At 38.3% G+C, this 25896-nt stretch overlaps 1 protein-coding gene across 5 annotated transcripts in view; it reads right to left on the bottom strand.

Moving 5' to 3' along the window:
* The window catches only part of BCKDHB (branched chain keto acid dehydrogenase E1 subunit beta), a 295144-nt gene that overhangs the window by 180189 nt on the left and 89059 nt on the right, over nt 1–25896 (bottom strand). For all 5 annotated transcript variants that reach the window (XR_004352541.1, XM_032651314.1, XM_032651313.1 and 2 more), the window contains exons 7-8: nt 24545–24642; nt 20525–20635 (exon numbers count right to left, since the gene is read on the bottom strand). Coding sequence is in view for 4 of the 5 variants with exons in the window: in XM_032651314.1 (XP_032507205.1) it covers nt 20525–20635; nt 24545–24642 (209 nt within the window). In the remaining variant the exon portion in view is untranslated. The remainder of the gene's footprint in view (nt 1–20524; nt 20636–24544; nt 24643–25896) is intronic.

The raw sequence follows: 25896 nt of genomic DNA on the forward strand, positions 1-25896 counted from the left end.
AGAAGAATGAAATAATGCCATTTACAGCAACATGGATGCAACTTGAGATTATCATACTAAGTGAAATAAGCCAGACAGAAAAAGACAAATACCATATGATATCACTTATATGTGGAATCTAAAATATGACACAAATGAATCTATCTATGAAACAGAAACAGACTCATAGACATAGAGAACAGACTTGTGCTTACCAAGGGGGAGGGGCTTGGGGGAGAGTTGGAGTGGGAGGCTGGGATTAGCAGGTGCAAGCTATCGTATATGGAATGGATAAACTACAAGGTCCTATTGTACAGCACAGAGAACTATATTCAGTAGCCTATGATAAACCATAATGGAAAAGAATATAGAAAAAGAATGTATATATATGTATAACTGAATCACTTTGCTGTACAGTAGAAACTAAAACATTGTAAATCAACTATACTTCAATAATAAAAAAAACAAAGTGGCTGTGTTTGGGGGGGTGGGTCTAGGGACAGGGATGGAAAACACTGTTTTGCATAACAAGCTCTGTTGTACTGTATGTTTGGTTACAATGTTAATGTATTACTTTATCTTAATCTCTTCTACTGTCACACTCAAAAAAAAAAGGGAGGGTGAAAAAGGGAAAACTGTAATAATGGTGATACTATTCATAATATCAACAGAAATAAAATACTAAAAAATAAACTTAAGGGGCTTCCCTGGCAATCCAGTGGTTAAGACTCCACGTTTCCACTGCAGGGGGCGTGGGCTCAATCCCTGGTCAGGGAACTAAGATCTTACATGCTGCATGGCATGGTCAATAAATAAATAAATAAATAAATAAATAAATTTTAAAAATAAAATAAACAAAATGTGGAACAGCTATGTAAGAAACTATATAGCTTAATTAAAGATATAAAAGAAAATATAAACAAGTAGAGAGAAAAACCAAGCTCCTGGAAGAAAAATCAAGAGAAGTGTATGACAGGAAGTGTAGGTGTGTGGAAGGGTTGACTGCCCATGATTGATAATAGCAGCTTCCATTCTGAAGTAGATAAATTAAACAGGGAAGTGGCATACATCCTAATTTTATTTTTTAAAACCTTTATAGACCATAGTTTCAATAATTTTTAAGTTAAATTTTAACTGCAAAACTGAGGTATTTAGAAAGGCAAGAAAATCTTACAGATTATAGCATAAATACTATAATTTCATCAAGTGTTAAGTACCAGTTTAATGGGAAAGTAAGTTAAACGGACATCAAAGAGAAAAACAGAAAGTCAACAAATGTAGATTTTTTTTTTTTACGTTACACCTCAAATGTTAAACTCAGAACCCAATGTACCTATGATCTTTGTTCACCAGGAAATGAGGTGATGAATTTCTTTCTTTTCATGCTGTTCTTAAAAGCAAAAGCAGATAGTTTAAATGAAATGAAAATCTTGAGTGGAACTCAAATAATTTAAGTGTACAGGCATACCTCAGAGATATTGTGGGTTGGGTTCCAGACCACTGCAAGAAAGTGAGTATCACAATAAAGTGATTCACAAGAAAGTGTTTGGTTTCCCAGTGCATATAAAAGTTATCCTTATACTATACTGTAGTCTACTAAGTGTGCAATAGCATTATGTCTAAAAATACAATGTAAAGAAACAATGTACATGGGCTTCCCTGGTGGTTCAGTGGTTAAGAACCCGCCTGCCAATGCAGGGGACACGGGTTCAAGTCCCGGTCTGGGAAGATTCCACATGCCGCGGAGCAACTAACCCCATGCGCCACAACTACTGAGCCTGCGCTCTAGAGCCTGCGAGCCACAACTACTGAAGCCCACGTGCCTAGAGCGTGTGCTCCGCAACAAGAGAAGCCACTGCAATGAGAAGCCCGCGCACTGCAACGAAGAGTAGACCCTGCCCGCCGCAACTAGAGAAAGCCCACGCGCAGCAACAAAGACCCAACGCAGCCAAAAATAATAAATTAAAATAATAAAATTTTAAAAATGTACAGACCTTAATTTTAAAAGACTTTATTGTTCAAAAAATGGTAACCATCATCTGAGCCTTCATCAAGTCATTATCTTTTTGCTGGTGGAGGGTCCTGCCTCAGTGCTGATGGCTGCTGACTTGATCAGGGTGGTGTTTGCCGAAGGCTGGGCTGGTTGCGGCAGTTTCTTAAAATAAGACAATGAAGTTTGCCAATTCAATTGACTCTTCCTTTCACAAATGATTTCTCTGTAGCATGCAGTGCTGTCTGATGGCATTTTACCCATAGAACTTCTTTCAAAATTGGAGTCAACCTTCTCAAACCCTGCTGCTGCTTTATCAAGTTTATCCCATATTATAAATCTTTTGTTGTCATGTCAACAATCTTCACAGCATCCTCACCAGGAGTAGATTCCATCTCAAGAAACCACTTTTTTTTTTTTTTTGCGGTACGCGGGCCTCTCACTGTTGTGGCCTCTCCCGTTGTGGAGCACAGGTTCCGGACGCGCAGGCGCAGTGGCCATGGCTCACGGGCACAGCCGCTCCGCGGCATGTGGGATCTTCCCGGACCGGGGCACGAACCCGCGTCCCCTGAATCGGCAGGCGGACTCCCAACCACTGCGCCACCAGGGAAGCCCAAGAAACCACTTTCTTTGCTCAGCCGTAAGAGCAATTCCTCATCCATTTAAGTTTCATCATCAAGTTGCAGCAATTCAGTCACATCTTCAGGCTCCATTCTGAATTCTAGTTCTCTTGCTAAGTCCACCACACATGCAATTACTTCCTCCACTGAAGTCTTGAACCCCTCAAAGTCATCCATGAGGGTTGAAATCAACTTCTTCCAAACTCGTGTTAATGTTAATATTCTGACCTCTTTCCACGAATCACAAATGCTCCAATGGCATCTAGAATGGTGAAACCTTTCGAGAAGGCTTTCAACTGACTTTGCCCAGATCCATAAGAGGAATCACTGTCTATGGCAGCTGTAGCCTTATGAACTGTGTTTCTTAAAGACTTAAAAGTCAAAATTACTCCTTGGTCCGTGGGCTGAAGAATGGATGTTATATTAGCAGGCATGAATACATCATTAACCTTATTGTACATCTCCACCAGAGCTCTTGGGTGACCAGGTGCATTGTCAATGAGCAGTAATATTTTGAAGAAAATCTTTTTTTTTTTGAGCAGTGTATCTGAACAGTGGGCTAAAATTACTCAGTAAACCATGTTGTCAACAGATGTGCTGTCATCCAGGCATTGCTGCTCCGTTTACAGAGCACAGGCAGAGTAGACCCAGCATAAGTCTTCAGGACCCTGGGATTTTCAGAATGATAAATGAGCATTGTCTTCAACTTCAAGTCACCAGCTGCACTGGCCCCTAACAAGAGAGTCAATCTCTCCTTTGAAGCTTTGAAGCCAGGTGTTGACTTCTCTCTAGCTATAAGAGCCCTAGAAGCATCTTCTTACAACAGAAGGCTGTTATGTCTACATTGAAAATCTGTCATTTGGTGTAGCCACCTTCATTAATTTTCTCATCTAGATCTTCTGGATAACTTGCTGTAGCTCCTACACCAGCACTTGCTGCTTTATCTTCCACTTTGATGTTATGGAAATAGCTTTTTTTAAAACCTCACACACCAACCTCTGCTAGATTCAAACTTTTCTCTGCAGCTTCCCCACCTCTCTCAGCCTTCACAGAATTGAAGAGAGTTACGGTCTTGCTCTGGATTAGGCTTTGGCTTAAGGGAATGTTGTGGCTGGTTTGATCTTCTATCCAGACCACAAAAACTTTCTCCATATCAGCAATAAGGCTGCTTTGCTTTCTTATCACTCATGTGTTTACTGGACTAGCTCTTTTATTAATCTCCTTCAAGAACTTCTCTTCTGCGGGAATTCCCTGGCAGTCCAGTGGTTAGGTCTCTGCGCTTTCACTGCCGAGGGCCCAGGTTTGGGGAACTAAGATCCTGCAAGCCACGCAGCCAAGGAAAAAATTTAAAAAAGAACTCCTCTGCCTTCGCAACTTGGCTGTTTGGCACAGGAGGGCTAGCTTTCCCGTCTCAGCTTTGGACGTGCCCTCCGCACTAAGCTACATCATTTCTAGCATTTCTGAAGTGAGAGACGTGCGACACTTCCTCTCACTTGAACACTCAGAGGTCACTGTAAGATTATTAATGGGCCTAATTTCAATATTGCTGTGTCTCAGGGAAGAGAGAGGCCTGAGAAGAGGGTGAGAGACAGGAAGAGCTGGTCAGTGGAGCAATCAGGACACACACATTTGTGGATTAGGTTCACCAGCTATATGGGCTCAGGTCCTCGTGTCCCAAAACGATCACAATAATAACATCAGAGATCACTGGTCACAGACCATCAGATCAAATATAACAATAATGAAAAAGTTTGAAATACTGAAAGAATTACCAAAATGTGACAGTGAGACACAAAGTGAGCAAATGTTGCTGGAAAAATGGCATCAGGAGACTTGCTTGATGCAGGGTTGCCACAAACCTTCAATCTTTAAAAACACCATATAGTGGGAAGCACAATGACGTGAGGGATGCCTGTATAAGAGGACACGTCAAAAAGGATTAGAAATAGAAAAATATAATTATGTAGTTTAATCTTGCTCTCTCTCCAGTTCCGTATAGAAGGAGAAAAACAATGCCAAACAAAATGAAATATGATAGTATGATTTACAAGGTTTATACGGTATGTAAAAATGTCATATTTTTAAAAGCATTATACAGGTGGGCAAATGTAAAAGAAAATTAGAGATGTTGCATGCTCAAATGTAGAAGCCTTTCATCAGCAAAACTCAAATGATACTTTTTAAAGTATGAAGTTAGTTAACTGTAAAATAACTACTCTAACAGGAGGCACTGTTTTACTACAAAACAGGGTTCAAGAATTTAAGACCTCTGGGAATTCCCTGGCAGTCCAGTGGTTAGGACTCCATGGCTTTCACTGCCGAGGTTGTGGATTCAATCCCACATCGGGGAACTAAGATCCCACAAGCCACGCAGCACGGCCAAAAAAAAAATCCCTGTTTTGTGGAGTAAAGGGAACCCTCCTACACTGTTAGTGGGAATGTAAGTTAGTGCAGCCACTATGGAGAACAGTATGGGGGTTCCTCAGAAAACTAAAAACAGAATTCCCATAGGATCCAGCAATCCTACTCCTGGGAATATACCCAGACAAAAGGCACAAATGAACCTATCTACAAAATAGAAACAGACTCACAGACATAGAGAACAGACTTGTGGTTGCCAAAGGGAAGGAGGAAGGGAGAGGGATGGACTGGGAGTTTGGGGTTGGTAGATGCGAACTGTTATCTATAGAATGGATAAACAACATGATCCTACTGTATAGCACAGGGAACTATGTCCAATATCCTGGGATAAACCATAATAGAAAAGAATATAAAAAAGAATGTCTGTATGCCATAACTGAGTCACTTTGCTGTACAGCAGAGATTGCCACAACATTGGAAATCAACTATACTTCAATTAAAAAAAAAAAAAAAGAATTTAAGACCTGAGATTGAACTGTAGTTCTGCCACTTATTAGCAGAAAGGCTAAGGGACGTTTCTAATCTGAGACTCAGTTTTCTCATCTCTAAAATGAGAGTGATAATTCTTAGCATATAGGACAACTGAAAGGATTAAATCAGATTACACAGAGTCCTGACAGAAAGCCCACATGAAATAAACATGGGCGAAAAAGTACTACCCCTCTCCGGAAATACATTTCTATTGCCAGTATCTTTTATACTTCCAAGTTACGTCACAAATCACAGTTATTTCATCACATCTTGAAAAATATTTATAAAATTCTGCTCAAACTCTGTTTGAAAAGCTGCATGCTGTTAAAAAGAAAAAAAACAAGAAAAGAAAAAAAGGGAAAGGCCCTTGAGTCCAGCAACGTGGGTGGAGCCCCAACTCTGCCCTTCATCAGCTGTGTTGGCTGGAGCAGGTTCATCTACCTTTTCTGAACCTCAGTTTCCTCACCTGTAAAATAATGACCCTCATGCCTAATTAGAAGAACTGTCATGAATACTAAAGGAGACATGGTAAAACACATCATTTTAACTTCCTTTATTTACCAATTACCAGACACTATGTTAAGACTCATTATATAAACTATATAACACAAAATTAGATCAGAGATCATTTTTTATTTTAATCTTCTTCAAAACATAAGTCATACCAAAAATTTGCCAGGTGGCAGGAGTGATACTCTCCACATACCTTTTCCTACAGGAATTACAAGTTTCTCCTTTAACTGCTTTCACTGAATAACCGAATTATTATTACACATTACATGTCATTTTTTGCAATTCAATATGATCATTCAAGAAAAACTGACTGCAGATCTTTTATATACTAGACACTCTTCAAGATCCTTAGGGATACAGCAATAAGCAAAATACACAAAACTCCCTGCCCTCATGGAACTCAGAGTAATTGGCCAAAGGCCACCACACAGGGAGATAAATATATTAGTCACATCCCAAATATAGCATCCAACAACCTAGAACTTGTTCTGTTCAGTACAACAACTAACTAGTCGTGGTCACAACAAAGAAAATCCAACAGGAACAAGAACTCAGAAGGTGGAACTAAGTTCCAAACTGTCAGCCTCTCTATTTTGGAACAGAACAACCATTCTCATCAGACAAGATGACCTTGCCCTGCCTGCCTGCTTTCTCGGTGAGGTCAACCTACACCCAGAATAATTCCAAACTAAAAGCTGAGAATATCTGTATTACTCTTAAAGGAATTTAAGAGTAATACAGATTAAATTAAAGGAATTTAATTTTACCACAGACAATATTAAGTCTAAAAAAGATTTTTGAATCATTTCTTTAGGAGGTTTTTGATATTAGAAGCTGCTTATACTCACAAAAGAAATACATGTAATTTTTAGCATATAACTTAAAATAACCTTATAGCCTACCAACAGAAAACTATAAACGCTCTCAGTGATTAAACGCATGTTAATTAAATCAGTAATAATCTTAAACCTAAATAGCCTTGCACCGCCGGGGAGACATATAATTTTCATCTGGCCATATTCTTTGATTACATGTTGTCACTAAAAAGCTTATTTAGAGACTGAAAGTGAAGAGCAGAGAAAGATTCCTAATTTGTTTTCAATCTAATAGATCATAGTTGTTCTAATATATACTTTATAGAAACCACTTGGGTTGCATTATAATATATGCTCTAGAATAAAAGTACTGTCATACTACTTATGTAGAACGATAACATAAAATATGCTTAATTTACAACGACAGAGCCAGGCCCCACTATGAAAACCTGGTGCTATTAACCATGAAATTTGGTTTAAGAGGGGCCTCTAGTGGTGATGGAAGGTACTAGCTCCCCTTCCCACCCACCCCCAACCCCACCCTTGGTAACGTCTTGTTCTCATTCATTCTCATATTCTCCCCTCTCCCTCACAAATGTAAAGCCTCAAGCAAAATAGCTAGTATTCAATCACCGAACTACTCAATCAAGTCCAAGAAATCAACTAAAAAGATGTACATAACTGGCAGTATTGCACCGTTGTGATTTCTCTAAGGGCAAATTCTCCAACTTTCCCATAAAACCAATTTAGAGCCATTCAGTGCAGAGTATAGACCTTAACATTACCTTGCTCGTGTTAGCCATCTTAATAAAAATGAAATCTACGGTAGTCTAAACCAACCTCATGACGATGAAAACAAGTTAAACACAGAATTAAGTAAGAATTAAAGTCATAAAATATACATTTTATGTTTATCTTCAGTGGTACTATGGATCTTCTAAACGTTTTGCACTATTCACAGTTACACTAATTAACGCCAGGTGCAAATACAAAGACTAAGCAAACTTGATTCTTTATATATAAATTACTCACGTCCAAGTGACCAACATTTAACTCCTTCCCAGTTTCACTCCTACAATATCCCTTTCCTTTTTTATGGAAGGACCCTCTGCTCCCAAAACCCCTCCACACCCACTCCTCCCTGCCAGCCTTCCTACTGCCTTACCTTAATGAAGGGTCCCAATGAAGTCTTTTGAAGTAAGAATGGAAACAGTTAGGGTGAAAGGGTAGGAGGAAAGGATGGTAAATCTAGGGACCCTGAGCCCTCCCTCCTAACTATGGTCCCTACCTCGTGCCCCAGCCGAATTACTTCTAGCTTCTATCTCACATTGTAGTAACACTGAGGCCCTGCCCTGCTCCTATGATAGCCTAACCCCCAAATACTCTGAGACTACAATTGCCTCAATATGTAGCCTAAGAACAACCATTTGTATCTCTGGGCACATCATCATCTTTTGCTACGTAATTTAGGTTTAAAAGAGAAAGGAGGGGGCTTCCCTGGTGGCGCAGTGGTTGAGAGTCCACCTACCGATGCAGGGGACACGGGTTCGTGCCCCGGTCCAGGAGGATCCCACGTGTCGTGGAGCAGCTGGGCCCGTGAGCCATGGCCACTGAGCCTGCGCGTCTGGAGCCTGTGCTCCGCAACAGGAGAGGCCACAACAGCGAGAGGCCCGCGTATCGCAAAAAAAAAAAAAGAGAGAGAGAGAGAAAGGAGGGGTGAAAGCAAAAGAGAGAGAGGTGGAGAGAAGAGTGGAAGGGGTAGAGAAGAAGATTCTTTTTATATCAGGTCCTAACTTTGTTAAAAAAAATTTTTTTTTAATTAAAAAAAAAGAACACCTCCCAAATAGATTATACTCAAAAAATTAGGTTATACTTGGGGGTAAGGGGAAGGCTTTGAGACACTTTCTTGTACCACAGTGCGTTTGAACAGAGAAAACTCCTGATCAGAAGCTGTGCCTAAGAGCTGGATGCAGAAGTCACAGGTCACTCCTGGGACCAGCAGGAAGGCCAAAGGGAACAGGCCCAGAAGGAACTCTTCCAGCTCTAAATTCCATGACCATGACCCACCTGCAATGCGGACAAGGAAATGAGAAGAGAAGGCTTCTGGAAGAGCCCAAATTGATATCATAAGGTTTGAAGAGTGAAGCATGTGTTCTCAATTCATGAGAAAACTTTACAGGCCTTCCCTGGCCAATGTACATGTCTCGGTTACAAAGTCTGGTCATCTGGATCCCATGCACAGCTGCTGATAATGTGACAGCAAAAAATAGGATAAAAGAAAACTTAAATTTAAAAACCATAAAAATTAAGCACAAAAACATATCAATGAAATAAATAGCTAAATACCTCAATAAATGTAAATGTCAATATAGTATGACATCCAAGTTAAACTGGACTAAGTTTTTGTTTTGTTTTGTTTTCGTTTTCAGCTTTAATATTTTTTTAATTGAAGTATAGTTGATTTACACTGCTGTGTTAATTTCTGCTGTACAGCAAAGTGATTCAGTTATACATATATATATATATATACATTCTTTTTTATATTCTTTTCCATTATGGTTTATTACAGGGTATTGAATATAGTTCCCTGTGCTCTACAGTAGGACCTTGTTGTTTATCCATTCTATATATACTAGCTTGCATCTGCTGACCCCAAACTCCCAATTCATCCCTCCCCCACTCCCTCCCCCTTGGCAACCACCAGTCTGTTCTCTATTGGACTAAGCTATTTTTAAAAGATGAAATTATATACATTATACTTTCCTTGAGAAAATATAAGTGAAAAAGCTTTAGAAATTTTGACATCCAAAAGGTTAAGAAGTTTTAAAAATGGCTACACAGAATAGTTTTCACCTATGTAGAAAAATTAATTACTGTAAGGACTCATTTCTCGGACACTACAGACAGCTGATGTTTACTGTAGTCAATTTCACTTTGACTTTTAGAATAGGTATATTGGTCCTACTTTAATAGAATTCAAATGAGTAATTTCTGTACACCATCAGGAAAAAAATTTATTAAAAAAATAAAACACAAGGTCAAACTAAAACTTAAGACTTAAAACAATGTTTCAACTTAGAATAAATTTGTGGATTTATTCATGGAGCAATACTCTAGGGTCACTTTTGAACTTTCGTATAAAGCATCAAGAGTAAGAAAAAGGCACCAAATTCAAAACATTTCAATATTACAACCATTTTCACAGCATATTGTCAAACTTTCTCTTGCTGATATTCCTAATAATTTTTCAACAAATTTTTATCGAACACCAAGCCTCCAGCTAGGCATTGTTTCAGGGACTAAGAATTCAACAGATAAAATCCCTGCCCTCACAAAATTTACCTTCTAATGGGGGAAGATCAACAATACAAAAATTACATAATATGTTAGATCGTGTTCATCTTTTTAGAGAAAAAGAAAGAAGAGGTGAAAAGGAGTCTTGGCAGGAAGGATGGGACTCAGTATTTATTATATAAGCTGGTCAGGGGAAGCCTTCAGGAGAAAATGATACTTGAGTGGTGACCTAACAGAATCACTTGGTTGAGAGTCAGCCAGGAGCATTTCCTGAAGGCTGGATGGGCAGAGGGGTGTGGAATGTGGTGAGATCCGGTGAATGCCTGTAGACCTTGGTTAGAAATTTGACTTTTCCACTGAGTTGAATGGGAAGCCATTGAGGCCTTTTGAGACTAGAAGGGATATTATATGACTCATGTTTCAAAGGATCATCTCTGCCTATGGCAAGGATAGGACAGAAGCAGAGACAGTGGTTAGGAGGCTACAGCCAAAACCCAGGTGAGAAAGGCTAGTGGTTTGGACCAGGATCAAGGGTAATAGCAGAAGTGGTGGTCAAATTTTGGACATATTGTGTAGACAAAGCCAGGAGGATCTGCTTTGGAATTGAATGTGGGAAAGCGGAGCAGGAGAGAGAGAGAAATCAAAGCCGCCAGGATGTAAAGGCAAAGAGCAAAGCCTTACTTATTTCAATAATTAGCATAATTTAATCTTCAATTAAAGTGTAAGAATGTCAAAATTAGGTGTCAATTTTCTCTTCTCTATCACCCACACCTTGTAAATGGTCGTTTCTTTCTTTTTTGCAGTGTTGAACGTAGCGTTCTAAGTTGAATGACAATATGATTCTTGAAATCTCGAGTTTCCTGCAAAGCCTGTCATTCTCTGGCCAAAATCAAGTTTTGTTTTGTTTTTTGTGGGCAGCTTCTCTGAATTTCCACTCATTAAAAAAGAATCTTCATCTCAAGCTGGACAGCAGCTCAAGGACTGTGCCTGGCCACTGCTTTGTTAGCTTGCAGTTCACTTCTAAATGCATTTTGAATGTGGTCTGTATCTCAGCAGGAAAGACCGTTCAAACCCACAACACTTAACCACTGTTCTTACCCCTGGGAAGGCTTGGGAAGAGCAGCTCTACCGCTCTTGGGATGAGAGGCCCTGCTTCTCCTCAGTGTGACAGCTGAGCTTTGTTAGGACAGCCCTGAATAACAAAAGAAACTCCCCCCCTGGCCGGAGCTCACCAAGGCTCTCTCCCTGAGTCTACAGAAAGGTCCATTACAATACAAATTCAAGAAACTAATCAATGGGAACACAATGCTTTTTTTTGTTATTTCATTCTTTTCTTTTTTTACTTTCTGTTGAAGATTAACATACACAAAAAAGCACACAAAATGAGTGTTCTGTTCAGTTTTCAAAAATTGCACCTGTATAACCAGCACTCAGAACAAGGAACTGTTACCAGCATCCCACACCCTTCAGGCCCCCTTCCAATTTATTAACCACCATATGACAATCACCTGACTCCTAACACCACAGATGGGTTTTGTCTATCTTTGTACGTTATATAAATAGAATCATACAGTATGTACTCGTTCGGGCCTAGCTTTTTTAAGTCACATTGTTTGTGAGGTGAATACACAGTGTTCCATTCAATTTGTAAGTCATTTATTGTCATTGCTGAAAATATCCTATTATGTTTCATCCTCTGGCTGGTGTACATTTAGGTAGTTTACAGTGTGAGGCTATTAGAAATAGTGCTTCTATGAACATTCTTGAACTTATCTTTTGTACATTTCTGTTGGGTATATACACAGGAGTGGATTGCTGGGTCATAGGGTTCAGCCAGATAATGTCAAACAATTTTTTTTAATGGTTGTACCAATTTATATTCCCAATAGTAGTATATGAGAGATGGATTGTTCCACATCTTTGGCAACACTTGGTTCTGAGGGATATTTTTCATTTTAGCCAGAATGCTGTGTCTTTAGTGGTATCTCATTGTGGGAGTTTTTTTTTTTTTTTTTTGCATGTCCTGATGTCTAAAGAAATTGAATAATTTGCCATATGTTTATCAGTCATTTGGATATATTCTTTCATGAAGTGCCTTTTCAGGACTTTTGCCCATATTTCTATTGGATGTCTGTTTTTTCCTTTTGATTGTAACAGTACTTTATATTTCTGAATACAAATTTCCATGAGTTTCTCCACATGTGTCGATTTAGTCTCTTACTGAGGCATTTTGTTGAGTAAATTCTTATTTTAATGAAGTCCAGTTTTATCAGGCTTTTTTTAATGTTAACATTTCTGAGTTTTTGTTTTGTTTTTTCTAATTAAGAAATCTTTGACTGCACAGGATCATAAAGATATTCACCTATTCTCCTAAGAGCTTTTTCATTTTCTCTCTTACAATTAGATCTGCAATCCTCCTGGAACTGACATGTGTTTTACGGGTTAACATTATTTTCTGTGGTACCCAACTAAAACAGCATCATTTATGGAAAAGTCCATCTTGTCGTCTCTGAATTACAAAGTCACCTTTGTCCTGAATCAAATGACCAACAGATATATTTCTGTACTTTTTATTCTGCTCCATTGGTCTATATGTCCATTTTTATACCAATACAATGTTCTAATTCCTACAGCCCTGTGACACATCTTGCCTGTAACACATGTGATAATTAAGTCCTCTAGCTTTATTCATCTTCAAGACTGTAAGGCCAAGAAGAGCCAAGGCAATCAATTAACATGGTATGTGCTTCTATTTGTTTGGATCTTCTTTAATTTCTCTAAATATTTTGTTATTTTTCTGAATAAAGTTTCTCAACACACATCACTCCATTTCTTCCTAGGTGTTTGATTTTTTTGATGCTTTTTAAAATATTAACAATTTCTGAATTAATAATATTTCAAATATTATTTCCATTATTATCAATTTCAATTATTATCAATTTCTGTGGCTGGTATATAAAAATACAGTTGATTATTGTATACTGACCTTGTTTCCAGGGGCCTTGGTAAACTCATTTAATTCTAATAATCTGCCTGTAGATTCTACTGATCTTTCTTATATACACGTCATGCTATCTACGGATAAGTTTATTTCTTCCTTTTGAATCCATATGATTGTCATGTCTCTTGCCTTTAAGTATGAGAGCATCCTGGAGACTTCCCTGGTGGTCCAGTGGGTAAGACTCTGCACTTCCAAGGCAGGGGGCAGGGGTTCTATCCCTGGTTGGGGAACTAAGATCCCACATGCCGCACAGCACAGCCCAAAAAATTTTAAAAAAAACAAAAGCAGTATAAGCATCCTGTTGCAGTCCTGATCTCAAGGGGAAAACTGTCAAAATTTCACTGGGAAATATTTCAGCCACAGGCTTTCTGTAGCTACTCAGAACTACAAGATAACCTATTCTTTATCAGATTAAATCTTGTTTATAAAACAAGATAAACGTACTCTTTATCAAGTTAATAGAATTCCCTTCCATTTCTAGGTTGCTAAGAAATTTTAACCATGAACGGATACTGACTTTTAACAAACGTTTTTATTAAAATAATAAGATAAGATTGCTTTTGCCATTTTCTGTTCAAGTAGGGAATTGTAGCAACCCCTTTGTGAACGTTCGTGATCATCGAACACCCCTTGCATATTTGGAATAAACCCTCATGTTGGCCTTTTCATATTGCTGAGTTTGACTTTCCAATATTTTGTTTCTGATTCTCCCATCTTTGTTCATAAGAAAAATGTGTCTATAATTTTGCTTTATGTACAATCCTAAACGGGTATGATATGAAGATTATGCTGGCCATATAAAAAGAATTTAGAAGTTTTCCCTCTGGTTCTACTGTCTGTGAAAGTTTGCTTAAGAATTGTGTTTTACAACACTGTAAATCAACTATACTTCAATCAAAAAACAAAAACAAAAAAAACCGTGTTTAAAGAATTCATTAGTAAAGCCATATGGGCCTAGGGCTTGCCCCATACATGCTTGATAAAAATGGCTTAAATTTCTTTGATCCCTGACAACTCTGGTTTCCTAATTCCTCTTTTAATAATTTTGAAAAATTTGTATTTTCCTAGGAATTTGTCCATTTCACCCAAAACTTAATTGTAAAATTATTCATAATGCCCTCTTATTACCTTTCTAATGTCTGTAGACTCTGCTGTGATTTCCCCTTCTTTAGGGGGATAATTGTCATTTGTGTTTGACCTATTTTTTTCATTAGTCTTGTTAAAGATTTACCAAATGTATTACTCAAATAGTCTTGTTAAAAGTTTATCAAGTATGTTAATCTTTTCAAAGATCTAAAATTTACTTTATTAAATATCTCTATTACATATTTTCTGTTCACTGATTTCCACTCTTTATTACTTCATTTCTTTTATTTTTCTCTAGGTTTGATCTTCTTTCTGGAGATGGAAACTCAGATTGTTAATTTTTTTGTTATTATTTTTGTTTCCTAAATAAATGTATTTACAGCTATAAAGTTCCCTCTAAGCGTGACTTTAGCTAAATCCTTACACTTTATTTTTTTTAATCCTTACACTTTTTTTTTTTTTTGAATATTTATTTATTTATTTATGGCTGTGTTGGGTCTTCATTTCTGTGCAAGGGCTTTCTCCAGTTGTGGCAAGCGGGGGCCACTCTTCATCGCGATGCGCGGGCCTCTGACTATTGCGGCCTCTCTTGTTGCGGAGCACAGGCTCCAGACGCACAGGCTCACTAGTTGTGGCTCACGGGCCTAGTTGCTCCGCGGCATGTGGGATCTTCCCAGACCAGGCTCGAACCCGTGTCCCTTGCATTGGCAGGCAGATTCTCAACCACTGCGCCACCAGGGAAGCCCTAATCCTTACACTTTTGATAGGTAGTATCTTCATAACTATTCAGTTCAGTATCTTCTCTAATTTCTGTTGCAATTTCTTTTACAACCCATGGTTATTTAAACACAAATTATTTGGTTTGTAGGAAATTGGGGCTTTTCTGGTTGTCTTTTTTTTTTTTTTTCCCTCAATTTCTAACTGAATTCTACTGTTGTCAGAGAACACTCTAAATGATTTCAAACTCTGAAATTTGTTAAGGTTATATTTATGTCCCAGCATCTGGTCAATTTTGACAAATGTTCTATATTCAAATGAAAAGAATGATTTCTTGAATAGCTGGGTGTACAGTCAGCACAAGTTTACTGACTCTTCGGATGTTGTCTTCTTGCTTGATCAGTCTTTAAGAGGGGTGTCAAAGTCTCCCACTCTGATTGTGGATATGTGTATCTCCTTTAAGTTTTGTGTTTTGCTTGTTTTGCTTTATGCATTTTGAAGATATGCTATTAAGGACATACAGATTTAAGGTTGTGACATCTTCATGATAGACTAATCCCTTTAGCATTACGAAATGTTTCTCTTTTATTTCTAGTAATGCTCCTTGCCTTAAAGCTGTATTTGAAATTACTGATAGTATAACTATACCAACTTTATTTTTCCACCCCTTTCTAACTTTTCCGTGTCCTTATATTTAAAGTATGTCTCTTTTAATCTGCATGTTTGTCAGTATCATTTTTTTTAATGAAGTCTGACAATCTTAGGCTTTTACTAGGATTATTTAATTAAGCTGTATTCAATCTAATTACATATATACCTGGATTTTTATCTGTCATCTCACTATCTGTTTTCTACTGACACACCTGTTTTTTGTACATACTTTTCTTTCTTTCTTTTGGTCTAACCAAATATTTCTATTAATCTACAGTTCCCTTTTTAACTTGCTAGATATATACTTTCACTATTATTTCAGCTGTCACTCTAGAGATTAGAACATGCATCCTTGACTTATTATAATCTAATACAAACTTTACACTAACAATCCTAGAACAACAGAATGTTTTAACTCCACGTAAGCCTATCCTGACTTTCTCCTAGGATCATTCTCCCCTCTGCCTAAAGAATTCCCTTGTAGTATTTCTTTTAGTGAAAATACATTGGTGGTAAATTCTCTCAATTTCCATTTGCCTAAAGTATTTACTTCACTTTAATTTTAAAAGGATGTTTTCTCTAGGTATAGAATTCTAGGTTGGCATCTCCGGCAATTTAAGATGCCATTCCATTGTGTGCATAGGTGTGGTTTTCTTTGAATATATCCTTCTCAGAGGTCCACAAAGCATTCTGAATATAAGAGTTGGTTCTGAAATTTTCATGAGAAATATTTTTAGATATTGTTTCTGACCAATTCATTCTTTCTCCTCCTTCTATATTCAAATCGTATATAGGACAGCTCCTTTGACCAGATCCCAAATGTTTTTCATGCTCTTTTCTGTTTTAGTCTATTTTTTTCTTCCCTGTGCTTCAGTTTGCACATATTAACTTGCCTTCTAGTTCATTAATCATATCATCTACTAAGGCTAATATGTTTTTAAAAACAGCCATTGAGTTCTTATTGTAAAAAAAAGTTTGCTTCCACGTTTGATACACACACACACACACACACACACACACACACACACACACACACACACTCCAATTCTCTAGAATAATTCTCCACCTTCTTACCACTTTTGTCCCTTTTTTCTCTATGTTCCTAAACATAATAATCTTAAAGTCCTTGTCTGCTAACTCCGATATCTGGATCACCTGAGTTTCTGCTTTCATTGGTTTGTTTTCTCTTGTTTTTGGTCAAATGGTCCTGTCTCTTTATATACTTAGTAACTTTTTTACTGAATGCTGATTGATAAGAGGTTCCTTGCCCTGCTGGGCGGATAGAGCAGAAGGTAAATTACATTAATTCCATAAGGAACTGAGAGCGGTAGAGGCTGCATGTGGGTTTGGGAACATGTAATCTATTCTGATTTGCCTCTAATCAAAGACCTGACTCCACAGCTCTCAACTGAGAGTATGATTGGGCTTTGTCATTTCAGCCTCAAGTGATGGCTTGGCTTTTCAGATATGTTCTGCTTAGCTCCCATCATACACAGCTTTAGAATATGGCAAATATTGATATTTTGAGAGAGAGAGACCAACTGTGTGTTTAAGACCCTTCAAGTTTCCAATTCTGTGCTTCCAGCCCCATGAAACCAGGGTTCTATACACCTGGATTCTCAGCTTCTAGTGGAGACTCACTGGTGTCCCCAAGTAAAGAGTAGCTGCAGGTAAGTGTAAATTTACCACTCATTTCAGGCCTTTCCACTCTCATCACTGGTGTTCTTAAGCCACTCCACCCCCACCCACACCCCCAGGCCCCAGGGTAGTTCTCTGTCTCCTAAGCACCTTAAAACTCGAGAATTTCTGTTCTACTTTCCAGTGGCTTCCAGCTAGCTTAGGTCTTTAATATCGGGTTCAGAACTGAGTAGATAAACTGACTACGGGTTTTAGGCCCGTAGGTCTCCAATTTTGTAGCTCCCCTGAGCAATGATCAAAAACCCTGCTGCTTGGATGGACATGGATGGTATTATGCTTAGTGAAATAAATCAGATAGAGAAAGACAAATACTGTATGGTATCACTTACATGTGGAATCTAGAAAATACAACAAACTAGTGAATATAACAAAAAAGAAACAGATTCACAGATATAGAGAACAAACTAGTGGTTACCAACAGGGAGAGGGAAGGAGGGAAGGGCAAGATAGGGGTGAAGGATTAAGAAGTACAAACTACTATGTATAAAATAAATAAGCTACAAGGATATATTGTACAGCACAGGGAATATAGCCAATATTTTATAACTTTAAATGGTATATGAACGATAAAATTTTGAATCACTGTGTTGAATACCTGTAACTAATATAATATTGTAAATCAACTATACCTCAATAAAAAAATAATTGGAATAAAAACCACTGCTGCTCTCTCTGTCCCCAAGCAACTGTTCAGGCTTATAACTTTCAAACAATGCTTCAAAGCTTAAGAAAAAGTACGACTATATTCCACAGTCCTTTTACTATGCACAGTATGCTAATACATATGTTAAATAAATTATTTTTAACTTTTTTTTTTTTAAGAAGATGTTGGGGGTAGGAGTTTATTTATTTATTTATGCTGTGTTGGGTCTTCATTTCTGTGCGAGGGCTTTCTCTAGTTGTGGCAAGCGGGGGCCACTCTTCATTGCGTTGCGCGGGCCTCTCACTATCGCGGCCTCTCTTGTTGCGGAGCACAGGCTCCAGACGCGCAGGCTCAGTAGTTGTGGCTCACGGGCCTAGTTGCTCCGCGGCATGTGGGATCCTCCCAGACCAGGGCCCGAACCCGTGTCCCCTGCATTAGCAGGCAGATTCTCAACCACTGCACCACCAGGGAAGCCCTATTTTTACCTTTAATAGGCTTTTCATGATTAGGTATTCCAAAAGATGCATTTTGGTGTTGAGTTTAACATGTAATGAATAAAGCCGAGGGATCTAATTTTGTCATAAGACAAAAATAACCAATAAAACACAGCACTAACTGAAAGAGATAATAAACATAAATCTTGAATACTATAGAATTCAAGAAGATAAAGAAAAGCTGAATCATAGTTAAACAAACAAACAAAAAATCCCATTTTTAATATCAGTGTTGGCCTATAGGGCCCTAGAAGATGCCAAGTATCAAAAATGTTCTCTTTTGATACATGAAAAGAAAACCAAAGATGTACCATGATCAACAATGAAGAGAGGCACAAATATACCCAAAGTAATCAAGAAATGACAAACTGGCTTTCACTGACATAACCGGAGGGTCATCAGCTAGAAAAATAACATGATGAAAGCACCCCAACAGGAAACTAAACTAGTGATGCGAACAACTCAGAGGTTTGCTGCATCACTTTCTCATTCAGGAGAGGCTTTTGGTCTCCTCTTTCATCTTCACCAGTCATACAGAGCCCTAAGGAACAGGGTCTACATTCCAGGATCATATAAAGATGCTACCAGTAGATTTAATAAAGGGTGAGGGCAGGCAGGTGCCCATAGAAACAAACTGATATAAATACAAGTAATTTCCCACTTCCTTCTTCCTCTACTTCTCCTCGCTTTACTTTCATGGTTACCAACTGCAGTATTATTATATTTGTGTTTTACCATAAGCTGCTACAAATTTTTTTGAATGTATAATGTATATAAATACGAGTACTTGTCCTGACCATACATCAGTACCCTCCACTGCACCATGACAAAGCATCGTATCCTCACGCAAAAGCACAATTCACATTATGAATACGAACCCCAAGTAGGGGAGACATGGTGCAGACAAGAAACCTGCTCTGGGGCAAAGGCTATCAGTCCCAGTTTAACCATAATTTGGAACATCTGGCTATTGGAAAGGAAACGCAATGTCTGACTTGATTTGAAAATGCCTGCAAAAAGCGTTATTTCATGCAGTTATAAATAGTTCAACCTAAAACACTGCTCTTAATTACGGAAACTACGAACATAAGGACTTAGAATATTGTTGAAACCATTTGTAACCATCTCAAGCGTTTAGACAGTGTCCAGTAAGTCTACAGAACGTTTACTATAACAAATCTTAAATCTTCCTCTAAATTATGAGGATCTTTACCTAAAACACCCTATGCTACACAGCAGAAACTACAGGTTATTTTTATGTAATAACCTAAGAAACAGCCTGTAAAAGCTACAAAAATGCCAAAGCTCTTGAAGATAATAAATGTTCAATACTCTAGGTCTTATGGCTCATTTGCTGTAAAAATAGATCAAGGAAAAGTACATGCAATGTTACCTAAACTTTAGTAGATAAGACCATCACATACACAAAAAAGAACTTAACTTTCCTTATGTACCAATTTGGTAATAGATGCACTTCAATTTACCTAGACACTAATATGAAAGGTATCAGCTATAGCCAAGTAAATGAGAACTAAACTATATTCTTGAGAGGGGACTATGTGAATCCTATTAATAGTAAGAAAAAGACCAATCTAAACAGGCCAAAGTTCAAGAGACGATTTAGATAGAAAACTGTAAATCAGAGCAGCCAGAATCCCCCAACGTAACATGAAACTGTGATTCACAGTATTTTTAAAAAAACAATCCATCTCCATCTCTTTTGGAGAAGGGACAAATGAGAATTCAGCCTAATTATTTAGCTGGCTATATTCAACCTAGCTTATTGAACCATAACCAATAAGAAGTTTAAAAACACAGGTGATTTCAACATCCCTGATATACTCTCATCTCCACTGGTGCATTATTCACACAAGTCAACACGAGCTGGCTGCATGAAGGACAGAGAGTTGTAATATTTTAAACAGAGAACTATGGGAGGAAAAAAAACCTGAAGTGATTTGTTTCCTTGAGCATTAAGCTCATACATTTCTTTCAGGGTGTAAATTTTAAAGTTTTAATATCAGTGGAAAAGCCTGATGAAGCTCACAATCTTATAACAATTCTTTGCAAAGAGCCAACAAATTTGGCCCCAGATTTTGAGGAAGTGACACTATCAACACTATATTCATACCTTGCAAACTGTATCCACATCCCAAGGTATTATAGTCCTCAGATCAATGACCTCACAAGACACTCCAAGCTTCTCGTGAGCCATGGAAGCCACCTCTCGGATCACATGAACCTGAAATAAAAAGGGAAATATGCAGAGGATGACTAAAGAAAAAAAGTTAGTTGAATTCTGACATCCTTAATAGAGACGGTGTTTAAAGTTAGAGGAACTGATTTGCAAGAAGAATTTCTTTTAGACATGTTGAACACCATATTCCAACCAAATAATCAAATATAGATGTCTAGAAACCAGCTGGAAAGAGGTTCTTTGAGAAAAGGAGAGCAGTCATTGCCAGAGATACTGATTCCAAAGATATCAACACATAGAAGGTTAATAAAGTCACAGGAGTAGGTTGAGTTTCTAGAAAAAGTATACAGAAGGAGAAGTAAAGGGCAAAAATCTTGGGACCCTGTACATGACCAACATTTAAGAGGAAAGTAGAGGAAGAGGAGCTGAAGAAAAAGAGGAAGAGGGAGAGAAGGAGGAGGAAGAGGAAGAGAGAGAAGGAGAAGGAGTAGGAGGGAGGGGTAGGGTGAGGCGGGAGGAGAAGAAGAGGAGGAAGGGGAAGAAGAAGAAGGAGAAGAAGAAGAAGCAGAAGAAGGAGAAGAAGAAGGAGAAGGAGAAGAAGAAGAAGAGGAGGAGGAAGAGGAAGAAGAAGGAGGAGGAGGAGGAGAAGAAGAAGAGGAAGAGGAAGAGGAAGAAGAAGGAGAAGAAGAGGAGGAAGAGGAAGGAAAAGGAGAAGAAGAAGAAGAAGAGGAAGAGGAAGAAGAAGGAGAAGAATAAAAGGAAGAAGAGGAGGAAGAAGAGGAAGAGGAAGAAGAAGATGAAGAAGAAGGAGAAGGAAAAGGAGAAGAAGAGGAATAGGAAGAGGAAGAAGAAGAAGAGGAAGAAGAAGGAGGAGAAGAAGAAGAAGGAGAAGGAGAACAGTTAAAAGAAACAGAAAGAAAATCAGAAGACAATATATCCAGAAGCTAAAGAAAGGTTTCATAGAGATAGTAGCCAGCCAGTGTCACATACCATAACAATATGAGGTAAGGACTGGATTTAGCAATTAGAAGGTTAGCAATGTTAGCAGAAATAGTTTTAACTACTGGGAACAGAACTCATAAGGTACATGAGTTAAAAAAATAATAATAATAACATAAGGAAGTGAAGGAATTAAATACAGGTAGTAGGAAATAGTTGTTTAAGTTTAGTGATAAAAGAAAGGAGGGAGATACACTTATTTAAGGGGAAAGTAGGATAGAGAAAAGGTATTTTTTTTTTTTTTTTTTTTTTTTATGCGTTACGCGGGCCTCTCACTGTTGTGGCCTCTCCCGTTGCGGAGGACAGGCTCCGGACGCGCAGGCTCAGCGGCCATGGCTCACGGGCCCAGCCGCTCCGCGGCATGTGGGATCCTCCCAGACCGGGGCACGAACCCGTGTCCCCTGCATCGGCAGGCGGACTCTCAACCACTGCGCCACCAGGGAAGCCCGAGAAAAGGTATTTTTAAAATAGATAAGAGAGACACACTTTTTTATTTTATTTTTTTAACATCTTTATTGGAATATAATTGCTTTACAATGTTATGTTAGTTTCTGCTGTATAACAAAGTGAATCAGCTATATGTATACATACATTGCCATATCCCCTCCCTGTGGTGTCTCCCTCCCACCCTCCCTATCCCAGCCCTCTAGGTGGTTGGTCACAAAGCACCGAGCTGATCTCCCTGTGTGAAGCAGCTGCTTCCCACTAGCTATCTATTTTACATTTGGTAGGACACACTTTTTTAAATAAGAGGGACATGGAAAGGAGAAACTGTAGATGCAGGAGAGAGGGACCAGCTAATGAATCACAGTCCTGGAGAAGAAGAAATGGAATACATTCTGAAACAGATTTGGAGAAGTAACTGTGAATAACAGACACTTCTTGGAAGACAAAAGGGCTAGAGGCAAGGATTGGCAGCAGAAGTGGTAAGTGTGAAGGAAAAGCGAGCTGGGGGAATTAGTGTCTAATACACTCTAACTTCCCTATTAAAAAGGAAGACAAGGACACATGCTGAGAGTGGGACACATGCTGAGCCTTTTTTTTCTTCCTTTAAAAATTTTTATTGGAATATAGTTGATTTGAGAGTGGGCTTTTTAAAAGGGACTCAAGGAGAGCAGAAAAGTTTTGCAAAAACCACCGTGGGCACCATCATCGGATGTGACTCTCCAGGCAGTATGATTATCCCACTGGAGGTGAGAAACTGCAAAGACTACAGATCTCCAAGCCAAAAATCAAATGGAGAAGAGTGTAGGAGGTTGTGGGATTGCAAATGATTTTCATTATCTTCTTTATATTATGTGGTGTTAAATTTTCTAAAATAAGCAAGTATTTCTTTTACACAGAAAAAAGAAAAACTGACCATTTCTTTAAAAGAAGGAGAGATAGAAGTCTATGGCTAGAGAAAGAGTCCTGAGCTTAAAAGTCTGAAAGCAGAGTGATATGATAATAAGCTCTGGGGAAAACTGAAATAGATCTTCAGTTCAATTGATAAGATAAAGGTATGGAATAGTGAGGCTAGACCACTGGTGGGTCCATGTAGCCAGCAAAGTAATCATGAGAGATGGCAGCAGAGGGGATGAAAAACATCATTAATCATTGGGGAAATGCAAATCAAAACCACAGTGAGATACTACCTCACACCTGTCAGCATGGCTATCACCAAAAAGAGCACAAATAACAAATGTTGGCAAGGATGTGGAGAAAAGGAATCCTCCTACACTGTTGGTGGGAGTGTAAATAGGTGCAGCCACTGTGGAAAACAATATGGAGGTTTTGTAAAAGACTAAAAATAGAGCTACCACATGACCCAGCAATTCCACTCCTGAGTATATGTCCAAAAACAGAAACAAAAACACTAACTGGAAAAGATACATGCACCCCAACGTTCATAGCAGCATTATTTACAAGTGCCAAGGTATGGAAGCAAACTAAGTGTCCATCAACAGATGAATGGATAAAGAATATGTGGTGTATACATACACACACACACACACACACACACACACACACACACAATGGAATACTACTCAGCCATAAAAAAGAATGAAACTTTGCCATGTGCAGCAAAATGGATAGACTTGGAGGGCATTATGCAAAGTGAAATAAGTCAGAAAGAAAAAGACAAATACTGTAGGATATCACTTATATGTGGAATCTAAAAAATACAACAAACCAGTGAATAAAACAAAAAGGAAGAAGACTCACAGATACAGAGAACAAACTAGTGGTTACCAGTGGGGAAAGGGAAGGGAAGAGGGGCAATAAAAGGATGGGGGAGGGCTTCCCTGGTGGCGCAGTGGTTGAGAGTCCGCCTGCCGATGCAGGGGACACGGGTTTGTGCCCCGGTCCAGGAAGATCCCACATGCCGCGGAGCGGCTGGGCCCGTGAGCCATGGCCGCTGAGCCTGCGCGTCCGGAGCCTGTGCTCCGCAACGGGAGAGGCCACAACAGTGAGAGGCCCGCGTACCACAAAAAAAAAAAAAAAAAAAAAAAAAAAAGGATGGGGGATAAATAAAGGAGGGGTTATAATGGGATTATATGAAATCATGTGTGTGAAAGTTTTGTAAACTGTAAAAGCACTACAGAATGTAAAGAATCTTCCATTCAGTAAAACAATAACAATGGCAAAAAAAAAAAATAAGAAGGTGGTATGTCAAAAGCAGCAACAAGTAGTGAGGATACGTAATGTGTGCTTCAAAAGAACGTATCCTTAATACGTTTTTGTAAACTCTCTACATATTTTTAATGGCTTCACCATATGCATGGAAATTTTAATACGACTGAAAAGGCATCTCAACTTCAGTCAGAAATCAGTACCAGATACAGATGTAGCATCAAACAAGACTTAAATTCGAGATATAAGGAAGACATTTTCTATGCTTCATAGAATCAGAATTAAAACTGAGGGCTTCCAAACACAAGATGGACATTACCAGTTGCTATAACGGTTACTGACCTGAGTGCCCCAGGCAACTAGAGTGACATCACTCCCTTCTTGGATGACTTCGGCCTGGGACAGTGGGATGTTGTATGGTTCTATGGGAACCTGCTCCACTGAATACAAAACAAGGAAAAAAATGCAAGGTTAATTATTTTTTCACATGTGACATTTGTGCATAAAAGAATATAAGAACCTCATTGTGGCAAAGCTTTATTGTGTTTATTCTTCCCCCAAATTCCATAAGTTATTTTTAAAAGAAATAGCATTCATTATATGACATTACTACACAGATGAAAAACTACCATCAAATCAGCTATCTTGGAACAGAAAAAGGACTTCAGGAAAAAACTAAGAAAATCTTAATAATCTTGGGCATTAGACAATAATAATGTAACAACACTGGTTCATTAACTGTAACAAGTGTACCATACTAACATAAGACGTTAATAAAAGAGGTTCTTATAGTACCATAGTATTTACTATCGAAAAAAACTGGGGTATAATGGACCTGTGCAGTTCAAACATAGACATATGTAAATCTTGTTTTCTTTCCACAAACATAATCACGCTGCACACATTATTTAGAACCCTTCTATAATCTCCTTTCTCCACTTAGCAATACATCTTGGTCATGTTTTCATATCAAAAGTATAGTTTTTTAAACCATATTTGTAAGTAAAAACTATCACATTTAATGGTGCTGTTATCAGTGATATGGTAGAAAATTTTATTCCTTGTATTTTTGTGTATTTCCAATCCAATGACCTTTCTATAACCAGTGCCAGCGGGAGATGAATAAGCTTTAAGTCATGTATATGTTTAAATAAAATAAAATTAATTAAGTAACAAAATGGTAAAACCTATAAAACTACTTTTGTGGGTAAACCTAAACACGGATGACAATTAAGCCAAGAAACCTGACACATAGCTGTTAGAAAACATATAAGGGGCTTCCCTGGTGGTCCAGTGGAAACAACAACAAAAACAAAAATGTACAGTCTAACCTCAAGAAAACATTAAAAGCATTTTTTTTAAGTTTTTTTGTGCAGCACACAAACTATGTTGAGTCAGATACTTCCAACTATCTAAACCAGGAGTGGGCAAGTCAACTTTTGTAAACAATGTTTTATTGGCATACAACCTCATCCATTCATTTACATATTATCTGTGGCTGTCCTTGCCCTTCAACAGCAGAGCTGAGTAGTTGTAAGAGACAGCATAGCCTATAAACCTAAAATATTTACTATCTGTCCCTTTACAGAAAATGTTTCCCAACCTCAATTCTAAACAGTGCATTCAGAGGTTAATTCCAGCCCGTTCACTGATGGCTGAAATCCAGTATTAGATGGATGGATGGATGGACCAAT

This window comes from Phocoena sinus, chromosome 12 (assembly GCF_008692025.1).
Source record: "Phocoena sinus isolate mPhoSin1 chromosome 12, mPhoSin1.pri, whole genome shotgun sequence".
Classification (NCBI taxonomy): domain Eukaryota; kingdom Metazoa; phylum Chordata; class Mammalia; order Artiodactyla; family Phocoenidae; genus Phocoena; species Phocoena sinus.